The sequence below is a fragment of the Pollachius pollachius genome (assembly GCF_949987615.1).
Source record: "Pollachius pollachius genome assembly, chromosome: 15".
In the NCBI taxonomy this organism is placed as follows: Eukaryota; Metazoa; Chordata; class Actinopteri; order Gadiformes; family Gadidae; genus Pollachius; species Pollachius pollachius.
The window spans coordinates 2,997,255-3,008,095 of record NC_136948.1 but is presented as its reverse complement, the minus strand read 5'-3'; the positions used below and the strand labels follow the sequence as shown (position 1 = coordinate 3,008,095).

General features: G+C 46.6%; 2 protein-coding genes across 2 annotated transcripts; one reads left to right on the top strand and one right to left on the bottom strand.

The window, feature by feature from the left end:
- The first annotated feature begins 342 nt into the window (after positions 1 to 342).
- On the top strand, positions 343 to 5,170 carry vps29 (VPS29 retromer complex component). The gene is made up of 4 exons (XM_079752094.1): positions 343 to 463; positions 3,075 to 3,266; positions 3,964 to 4,199; positions 5,037 to 5,170. Exons 1-4 carry the CDS (start codon positions 461 to 463, stop codon positions 5,152 to 5,154), a joined length of 549 nt encoding a protein of 182 aa, XP_079608220.1. The 5' UTR covers positions 343 to 460; the 3' UTR covers positions 5,155 to 5,170.
- Positions 5,171 to 5,940: 770 nt separating this feature from the next.
- fam216a (family with sequence similarity 216 member A) lies at positions 5,941 to 10,477 on the bottom strand (the record flags this gene model as incomplete). Its single annotated transcript, XM_079752212.1, has 7 exons — positions 5,941 to 7,285; positions 7,635 to 7,693; positions 7,895 to 8,072; positions 8,669 to 8,786; positions 9,457 to 9,533; positions 9,806 to 9,831; positions 10,398 to 10,477. The coding sequence occupies 7 exons, from the start codon at positions 10,475 to 10,477 to the stop codon at positions 7,170 to 7,172; spliced, it is 654 nt and encodes a 217-aa protein (XP_079608338.1). The 3' UTR covers positions 5,941 to 7,169.
- Between the last annotated feature and the right edge of the window lie 364 nt (positions 10,478 to 10,841).

Sequence of the window (10,841 nt, the reverse complement as noted above, 5' to 3'; positions counted from 1 at the left end):
ACACTTCCGGTGGACTGGCTTCCAGAGTAAAAGGCCCCCCTAACCTAGAACTAAATAGCAACAGAGGTCAGGGAAGAAGGATTTGCCAAAACAAAATTTAATGATTGGGCTTTTCTAAGTCACTTGCTTGTTAAACGATGGTTTTATATCAATTGCCTTATACGAAAATAACGTTATTCTGATCTGTTCATTTGACAACATAAACTACAATTTACACATTAATTATGCTGCTCATTTATATTTAGTTACATTTATGTTTAAATGTTTTAACCTAACGCCCTTATCTCAATGACTTGCTTTTTCCAACTCATATTTTATTTTGAAGAACCCAAAACCAGACACCGGAAGTCTCACTGAAACCAACTGTGCCCACCTCCTCCTCTCTCATTGGTTGACGTCTCCGGGATTTACGTGCGTCGATGCTTCCTGAACTTGACTAGCAGCAGCAGAAAAATAGAAGATGGTAAGTACTAAAATGTAACACGGCCGATTGTCTCCGCCTCACAGGTGGTGTTGTGGGCACCGAACCCGTCACGGCCCCGCGCGGGGCCTCCGCGAGGCCGTGGAGCTGAGTTCTGGGGTCCATCCCGAGGCGGCTCCCGTCACATGACCAGCACTCACCCAGCTCTGTGCTACACACTTCCAGCACATCTGCTCGTTTCTCGTTCATTGACACGATCCTTGTTCTTTTTTGTCACCTTTCGGTTCTATTCATTTGATTGTCTGTTGCGTGGAAACAATTCACACACATACTGACAAATAGACACACACACACACACACACACTGTTGGCCAACATGTCAGGTTGCTAGGCTAGGAAGCTAACATGTTTTAGTATGAGCAATTTATGCAACTAAGCTAAAAATCAAGTTTGGTGACATTACCTAGACATTATGGTCTTTTTATTTGATTCTGTAGATGGTTCACAGGATGAATGTCAGTGATGTATATTTAACTTAAGCGTAGTGTTACTTCATTTGTTTTTGGATTTCAGTATTTGTCTTTCCCAGTCTTAAACGGGATTAGGTCAATACAGGCGGGTTCACCCTCACTCCACTAACTAGCACTAACGCAATCACTTTGTCATTCGATTTGTTCTGCTCTTTATTTATTCATACTAATAAATCAGCCTGCCATCCACTTTTAATTTCTAATTTCCCTTTTACTTCTTGTCCCAACTTGTTTCTTCTCTCATTTTTGTTTTCCACCTGAACCTTCGACCTTTGACCCATGCACCACCTCCTCTCCACACAAACCCTCCTTACTCCCTGTCCCACCTCTTCCCCCCCCCCCCCCCTTCTGTTCTCCGCTCCACCAGTCTGGTCACCGGGTAAGTTCCAACACTCACGCTATCTACCGGCTCACTCTAACCCTTGGCCGACTCTCTGTCTTCCAACTGCTAGGTCTCTCGAGGGAGCATAGAGCTTCCTTCTTCCTCCTCCACCTCTTCTGCTCTCATTAACCCATGAAATCTCAACCAAAACCTATTTCTTAATGTTAGACCTTCATCCTCTATCTTTCACCGTGTGTTGTTGTGACTGTTAGATTAACCCTACCTGGTTGTGGGGGCGTGGAATGTATTGTGTTGTGTTGTCGGCCCTTCCAACCAGATAAACTTCCTTAAAGACTGACCACAGAGCTGTTTCAGTCTCACCAACGTGATTTCATAATCCACGTCTTGCTTGACCCGTCCTCATAATAAGGAACAATTATAATGTTTAATATAGTGTTGCAGAGTATACCGATGCTAGAAAGGTATCACGATACCCTCACACAAAAAACGATACGATACGCAAATCTTTTAGCATCGATACTTAAAAGAATAAAAGTTCAGACGGACCAATTGCGAACTACTGCAGCTGCTGATGCCCTCTCTCGAAGTTAAAAAGTGGCCGCACCCACCCCAAACCAGTCGGAATAAGTATATACATGTCGATTATAGCGGACTACACCACCTCTTCTATTCCACAGAGAGCCAGAGAGATAACGTTATGCATACATATTTATAATTCGAAATTCGTCCCAGCCTTTATTCCACAGATACTCTAGGGTCTATAGAATATAACCGCGTTGTCTGTTTACAGTTGAATTCATTCATTTTTCACAATTTGACAGCTCTCGTTTTGAAGACTCAATCACCGCGCCATTCGTCTCAATGGGAATCGCGACGGTCTATACTTTAAACATAAAGTGTGCATATTTATATTTGGAAATTCATCTGGGGCTTTATACCACAGATACTATAGGGTCTAGAGCATATAACCGTGTTCTTTTGATTACAGTTTAATGCATTTTACAAAATTTACCAGCTCTCGTTTTGATGGCTGAACAGACAATCAGAATCGAGTATTCCCCCAGACCGTGGTATAAATATTAATACGCCTCAATCGGAATACAATTCTCTGATCTGTAGAATTCATTTATTAACGTTATTTCCTCAAAAAGCAGGAAAGGACCAAGCTGCTAGATTTTCACCGTGGTATCGGTTCAGTATCGAGGTATTTTTGGGCAGGTATCGTATCGAAGTCATAATTTTGGTATTCGTGCAACACTAGTTTAATATCTCATGAAAAAAAAAACGTCTTTGAGAATCTTTTTCTCAGCTTTAGAACAACAAAGGTGGCGTCAGAATAAATGAATATATTATTATAATAAATAATAATAAAAAAATATATATTATTAATATCAAAAAGCAGACAAGACAAACTAATCTCCGCATGGTGGACCTCCTAATAGACTCTCACTAATCCCTGTGGTCTCTCGGCCTCTCTCGCTCTCCTGAGCTTCTGACCTGTAGCTAGTGCCCCCATGCTACTCTGGGCGCTGGCTAACGTGTGTGTCTGTGTGTGTGTGTGTGTGTGTGTGTGTGTGTGTGTGTGTGTGTGGGGCCACCTGTCTTTCTGGTTATGCGTGTGTGTCTTTCTGATTATGTGTGTGTCTTTCTGGTTATGTGTGTGTGTGCGTGTGTGTGTGTCCACCTGTCTTTCTGGTTATGTGTGCGTGCCCCTTTATGTGTGTCTGCGTGCGCCTGTGTGTGTGTGTGTGCATGAACCCCCCACCCCTCGTGCCCCCCAGTTGGTCCTGGTGCTAGGCGACCTCCACATCCCCCACCGCTGCAACACGCTGCCGGCCAAGTTCAAGAAGCTGCTGGTCCCGGGGAAGATCCAGCACATCCTGTGCACGGGGAACCTGTGCACCAAGGAGAGCTACGACTACCTGAAGACGCTGGCCGGAGACGTGCACATCGTCAGGGGAGACTTCGATGAGGTGGGTGGGCCCTACTGGGACCCTGACCCTGGCCCTGCGTGCACACAGATTAGACCTCCAGCCAGGCTGCCCGTCATGAAAGTCCATTTGTTATTCAAATACTACTAGTGCAGTGAACAGTGAGGTGCTGTTCCTATAGCAGCTGGTCAATTAGTGAACGGTGAGGTGCGGTTGCTAAGCAACAGCTGGTTAGTTAGAGAACAGTGAGGTGCTGTTGCTATAGCAGCCTGTCAGTGTAGTGAATAGTGAGGTGCTGTTGCTATAGCAGCCGGTCAGTGTAGTGAACAGTGAGGGAATGTTGCTACAGCAACCAGTCAGTGTAGTGAACAGTGAGGTGCTGTTGCCATAGCAGCCTGTCAGTGTAGTCAGTGAGGTTCTGTTGCTATAGCAGCCTGTCAGTGTAGTCAGTGAGGTCCTGTTGTTATAGCAGCCTGTCAGTGTAGTCAGTGAGGTGCTGTTGTTATAGCAGCCGGTCAGTGTAGGGAACAGTGAGGTGCTGTTGTTATAGCAGCCAGTCAGTGTAGTGAACAGTGAGGTGCTGTTGCTATAGCAGCCGGTCAGTGTAGTGAACAGTGAGGTGCTGTTGCTATAGCAGCTGTGTGTGTCAAAGTGTATCAAACACCTAGTGAACAGTGGGGTGCGGGTCAGTGTACTGGTCTAAAGAGTTGAAGCATACGTCTCTCCCCGCCCCGTCCAGAACCTCAACTACCCGGAGCAGAAGGTGGTGACTGTGGGCCAGTTCAAGATCGGGCTGATCCACGGCCACCAGGTCATCCCCTGGGGGGACATGGCCAGCCTGGGTCTGCTGCAGCGGCAGCTCGACGTGGACATCCTCATCTCCGGACACACGCACAAGTTCGAGGCCTTCGAGAGCCAGAACAAGTTCTACATCAACCCCGGCTCGGCCACCGGGGCCTACAACGCACTGGAAAGGTGAGTTCAACCTGGGAGGGGTCCGACGTAAGCGCCGCTAGCAGGGCTGCTTTTATCGCTACGGTTACCACCCGCTGCTGTCAGCATGGCTACTGTCAGCAGTGCTGCTGGTCGCAACGTTTATTCAGTACAACCACTCTTAGCAACGCCACTGTTGGCTCCGCTATAGGACTAATAGCACCCTTCTAGCACCGCCACTGTAAGCACCCCTAGAGGGCTATCGGCATCTTTTAAGCACTACTACTGTTAATACCATATGAGGCCTGTTAGCACTGCTAGAGGCCTGTTAGCACTGTTAGAGGCCTGTTAGCACTGCTAGAGGCTCATTAGTACAGCTAGAGGCCTGTTAGCACTGCTAGAGGCCTGTTAGCACTGCTAGGGGCCTATTAGCACTGCTAGAGGCCTGTTAGCACTGCTAGAGGCCTGTTAGCACTGCTAGGGGCCTGGTAGCACTGCTAGGGGCCTGGTAGCACTGCTAGGGGCCTGTTAGCACTGCTAGAGGCCTGTTAGCACTGCTAGAGGCCTGTTAGCACTCCTAGGGGCCTGTTAGCACTGCTAGAGGCCTGTTAGCACTGCTAGAGGCCTGTTAGCACTGCTAGGGGCCTGTTAGCACTGCTAGAGGCCTGTTAGCACTCCTAGGGGCCTGTTAGCACTGCTAGGTATGTTGGAAGTGATAACAGCCCACTAGCACATGTCATAGGGCTCTAGCGGTGTGAAAAGCGCTGGTTGGTACAAATGAAACCCAGTGTGAACCAGATGCTGTGTTAAGCCATGTCAAACCGGGCGTGTCCCGATGCTCCGGGGGTCTCACCGCCGGCCCGCTCTCTGTTCCCATAGCAACATCATCCCCTCCTTCGTGCTCATGGACATCCAGGCGTCCACGGTGGTGACGTACGTGTACCAGCTCATCGGTGACGACGTCAAGGTGGAGCGCATCGAGTACAAGAAGTCCTAGGACCCCTGGGGAGGGAGGGAGGGGGGAGGAGGGAGGGAGGGAGGGGGGGAAGGTGGTGTCGACTGCAGAGGAGGGGAGGGTGGAGTTGACTCCAGAGTGGCGGAGATGACTGCAGAGCTGAGGGTCGGAGAGGACCCGGGAGGACTTGAGGGTGGATGTAGAGGGAGGTTGGTGTCATTTCATTCCTTAAGAGTATACCCAAACTCATACTGGTGGCGTATACCCCCCCCCCCCCCCGGTCCCAGCAGGGTTGCCAAGGTGACGGGCGTTCCGCTGGTGTGTATAATGACCCGCCCGTCTGCTTGTGTCCGTGTACGACTCGCTAGCCGTAGACCGCGCCCAGGTCACATGTATTTGTAATCTAAAAGATATATTTGGTGCCATTTTGTTCTTTTGTTGTTTTTTCACTCCTTAACCCTGTTTGGGTCTGCGCCATCCCGACCACGGCCAGACCGGCCAGCTAACAATTATGTTCTTTCCAGAATAAAGGTCTCATTACACTTGAGCTCTTGGGCTTCTGTTTACTTGTAGCTGATCAAAGTGGAAGAGAGGAATAATCCTCTTTTAATCAACCAAACCGCATTTTATTAGTGGTTAGCTATTGATTACGCCCCGATCCACCTAGATGGGGCCCCCTTGATCCACCTAGATGGGGCCCCCATGCTCCACCTAGATGGGGCCCCCATGCTCCACCTAGATGGGGCCCCCATGCTCCCCCTAGGGGCCCTTCTGGCCTCCTCATGACAACAAAGACACAGGGTGGTGGGGTCGGTGACAGCCGGTTTATTGAAGGAGAAGATCCCCATGAGTGAGTGGAGACGGCTGGGTTAACCTGTGGACACTGATTCCTCAACGTGTGTGCAGCCTCACCAAGCCCCAGGGGCCAATCGGACTCACTGGGCCAGATGAGGCTGCTCAAACCAGCCATCATCCACGCACACTCCACAGGCACACTCCATATGATTTCTAAAAGGACAGAGGGTGCAGGAGAAACGTTGACCTGACTATGGAGAAGGTAATACTGAAAAGGCTGGTCATACATTTGCACACCTCGATAATGTGAACCAATCCAAACTATAATGGTACTAACAGATACTGAGTGTGTATCCAAACTATAATACTACTAACCGATACTGAGAATGAATCCAAACTATAATACTACTAACATACTGAAAGTGAATCCAAACTAATATACTACTAACCGATACTGAGAATGAATCCAAACTATAATGGTACTAACAGATACTGAGAGTGTATCCAAACTATAATACTACTAACCGATACTGAGAATGAATCCAAACTATAATACTACTAACTGATACTGAGAGTGAATCCAAACTATAATACTACTCACCGATACTGAGAATGAATCCAAACTATAATGGTACTAACCGATACAAGCGTAGCAACCAGGGTGTACGTGGCCGCGGGGTCAGTCGGTCAGGGTGTGTGTCATTCCAAACCCTGTCGCGGGGGGTTGTTAAATTGTGCAAAGCTTGCGTGAAACTGAGACTACAGCTGTACGACGTTAGCCAAGGTCTGGTCCGACACATGTCTGCTCCGAGCCGCCCACAGCCCCGCAGAACAGGTAGCCACACCTGGTCCTGACTGCTTGTAAATACTGCTTCCAGAAATTATAACTTATACTATAGCAGGGGACAACATATGTAAACTAGCCTCTTAGGCTAACTCTGGCTCACTTACAGTTTGACTGTTGAACAGTGTGCAATGTCCCTGAAATAAACCAATCAAATAAAAATGAAATAACACAAAAGGTTGCATTCATATAAACATATCCAGGAGAGAGATCCGCCCCACAGCTCTGCTGAAAGAGTTCCCCCTCCCGACCTAAATAGTCTGCTCTTGATTTCCCCTACATCCGGCCTACCCGTAGGATACCTAGAGCAGGTGGCAACACGCCCTATCTGCTCCTCAACCCTCTGTAGCTCAACCACAACGGCACTTGGCTTAGAGGAGAGTGTCTCCACTCCCTTTGGAGTCACCTCAGAGAGTCTCTATCTGGGACCGTCCCCATAAACCGAGTCCAGGTCGTCCTCCATGGACAGAGAGCTCAGACTCTCCCTCAGAGAAGCTTCCAGGTCGTCTTCCCCCGGCAGCTCACTCCAGGAATCTGGGGGAGAACGGTTTCCTTTTGATATTGAAGATAACGCAACTTTATTGACTGGTTACAAGTACTACACAACTAAATGTGTCTCGCATGTAACCCATTACTATAAACATTCAAGCAGTATTAGGAGCATTTAACCATCACTAGCATCACTAGCAGCAGACAGGATGGCGACACAAGCTCGGACCGAGCATACAAAGAACATCATGAAACAAACATCCTAATGTTGTCTCGATGCACATGAAGCAGACTGAGTCATAAACATTACACGTCTCTGTCCCAAACAGAAGCCTCTGTCCCGCTATGAATAGAACTGAACAGCGGTTGTAGATGTATTGTATTGTACTGATACCTGTTTCAGTCTTGTTTTTGTTTTGTTTTGCGTTCGGCGGCTCGACCTTTGCACGAGGCCTGTTTTATGCAACACAGACATCAAAGCACAAGATAATATTTATCACATTCTTCATGTTGCATATAAAAAATGGACCCTCTATTACAGTTATACACTTTTATAATATAATTTATAATCTACTTTGATATTGTTTATATCGATTATAGAAATAAAATACTTTATTGATCCACTTTCCATGATGCAGCATGTTGGTGACTCACCTCTTCTTGGCAGGGAGTTTAGTGAGACTCGTTTTCCCAGAGTGCTTTGCAGCAGCGGTTTTGATTGGCTGCTTATGTTTTCCCCGCCCCCCAGTCTTTGACTGCGGCTCTTCGGGTTCCAGGGCAGGCTCTACCACTGCGGGCGCCGGTGCCATGCCCTCTTCCTCCTCCAGGGGGACTGCAGGCAGAGGAAGAACAACATAATAAAACTAAATGCATGTTTGAAGTGGATCAACATCTGAACCTCTGAATGGTCGTCGTTAATTCTTCTGTTGAATCAAACCTTACGCTGACATTGATGTGTCTCTCATGTTCCTCAAATCAATATTCATAAACAGACCCAATCTAAACGTTGCCTCGCGTTAACATTGTGGAGCTAGTATTGTGTTATGCATGTGTCTTACTTTATTTTGTATTTATTTAATGATATAGCACCTTTCAAAACAAAGTTACAAAGTGCTTAACAATAAGAACAGACAACCAAAGGCAATAAGAACAATGCAATACAATATATTACAAGATGCAATACGATAAAATAAAAAAAGATCCAAAACAAATAATAAAACAAAATAAAGTCATTTGAACAGTACACGAATGCCATCAGTAAGGAAAAGCCAATAGATAAAAGTGAGTCTTGAGAAGAGATTTAAAAGAGGGTTTTCCTGCCTTACTAGAGCTACGATACAGCGCAGACAGCTACGACCCGTCTCTCAGGAGTCCTGTGTACAGCGCCGTGAAGCTGAGAGCGAAGCAGCCTGTGATCAGAGGACCCACCTGGTCTGATGCTCCGGCGCAGGACGTTGAGGTAGTGCCGGTTCACCAGGCCGTACACTCGCTCTGCGCTCCGGGACCCCGCCACGCCGCCCAGGTACCTCCTCTGGGCCGGGGTCAGCTGGGGGTGCTGGAGCACGAGGTGGTTCTAACTTGTGTACGTTTCTCCCTGACAAACTTGACAAAACTGTGAAGCCTGTCAAGGACTATGGTGTCTCTTTTATAGATTGTTTATAAATGTATGTCCATATGAATTGTGAAGGTGCGATTGGAATGACATACTTTACTTTGTTCCCTCACTGTCATGTACATAAACCTTTAACAGACACACATACACCTATACACACGCTTACACTACCAGGGGACCACAATGGAAATAAACCTATGGGCTATTTTGTGTTATCCTTTTGAACTGATGCTTACCTTTCGACATATGTCGATAAAGTATTTCAATCAATCAATCAATCAATCAATCAAACTGTCGGACCCAGTAAGCTGCCATTTGCTGTGGTTTGGTGAAAGCATGTACTGTGCAATCTGTAAACAGACGCCTACACACGCACTCTTATAGAATCATTTTCATACTTATTTAAAAATTGTTGTAAAACAATATATATATATGACTACACCGTATGCATATATGCTACTTTTCTTTTTATATTGTATTTTTCAAGGGTGTATTCGAAAGTGGTTGCGTATTTTAAAATAAAGCGCTATGTGCATGCTCCAGAACGACCCTGTTTTCTACTGTGATCCCTGGGACGAATCAAAACGCATTTACTTTGACGGACCTTGAGGAAGGGGGCGGGGCTCAGTGTGGTGTGGATGCGCACGACGGTTCCCTCGACAGGCCCCTCCCCCTGGAAGCCTGGGATCACGCATACAATAAACTACATCATAGTGATTATATAGAGCTACATGTCCTCGTTATTAGTTAAGATCAGCTACACATTAATTATTTAACATGAACTACTCATGAAATAATCGCCATTCAACATGAGCTAGACATTTAATAGTTGTAATTTATCATTAGTTATGCATTAGCTATTCAGCTGTACTTTTACACGCTTTGCTGTGTGTTCACTAGAAACCACTAAACCAGTATATAAAACCAGTGTAGGGTGTCATTAAATGACTTACCAGCGACTGCATGATGGTCTGTATTCCTGTAAGGGAACATGGTTATCACTGATCAGTAATACTGGTTTTAGCAGTATCAATGCCAACATGTACTGCTGGTCTTCATTAATATACATTTAATATACAGAGTTCACCGCCGGCCACTATGGGATAGTATTTGATTAAAGACCGCTGACCGGTTCAGTTAGGACTGGAGTCGGTCTTATTGTGTTTGCCAGCATTACAGACGTTCCTGTTACAGAGGTTGAATATTAAGCTGTTAACATAATTCATGTAAGTCCATTATCATTCTTCATCAGGCTACTATAGCTGTTGTTGACAAGGTTGGTTAAGTTCCTGATGATATTTTGATAGACATCTGCATGTAATTACTGGTTGTAGCGTATGTTGTTATTTTGTGTATTGCTTCAGGGCTTCCTCATCTTTGTCACTCAATAAGTAATCTGATATCGAGGAGTGTATTTCTTCAATCATGTTTGGTTAATGATCAATTTAGGCTTAAGACAATGCATGAATGTTTTGGTTACTGATAAACTGATCATTAACTAAAGGCGTATATATGAGTTAAGACTGAACGACATTATAAGCCTACCTCTCCGCTGGCCCGGGGACCGTGCGGGCCTCGGGGCCCCTGACGGGGCCAGTGAAGGGGGTCTGGTGGTGTCTCCTCATGGGGGAGCCGGACGGACCTCCGGCCGAGCGGGGAGCGACGAGGGTGGACCGGAGCGTTCAGGGAACACATTCGGACACCGGAGCGTAGTTGGCGCCTCCAGTGCGTTCCTCCTCCAGCTTGGCACCGACCAGCCCAGACTACCGCACACCGGGACATCCACCAGGTGGTCAGGGGGAGGTAGTGCTGCCTGCGGGGCCGTCGTTCTGGTCCCGTACCCCGGTCCTCTCCACTCCCTCCCAGCTGCTTCATACCACAGTATATCATGGCATATCATTTATAATTTATATGGTTTATACCGTCTGTTTTTTTGCCCTGTTTGTTCTGTTTGTCTTTACTTTAGCATTTAGGCTACTTTAGCATTTA

Bases quoted from the DNA above. Each gene is read 5' to 3' on its own strand.
- vps29 (XM_079752094.1), top strand. The intron at 3,267-3,963 runs GTGGGTGGGCCC...CGCCCCGTCCAG, and splicing joins TCAGGGGAGACTTCGATGAG to AACCTCAACTACCCGGAGCA. The intron at 4,200-5,036 runs GTGAGTTCAACC...CTGTTCCCATAG, and splicing joins GCCTACAACGCACTGGAAAG to CAACATCATCCCCTCCTTCG.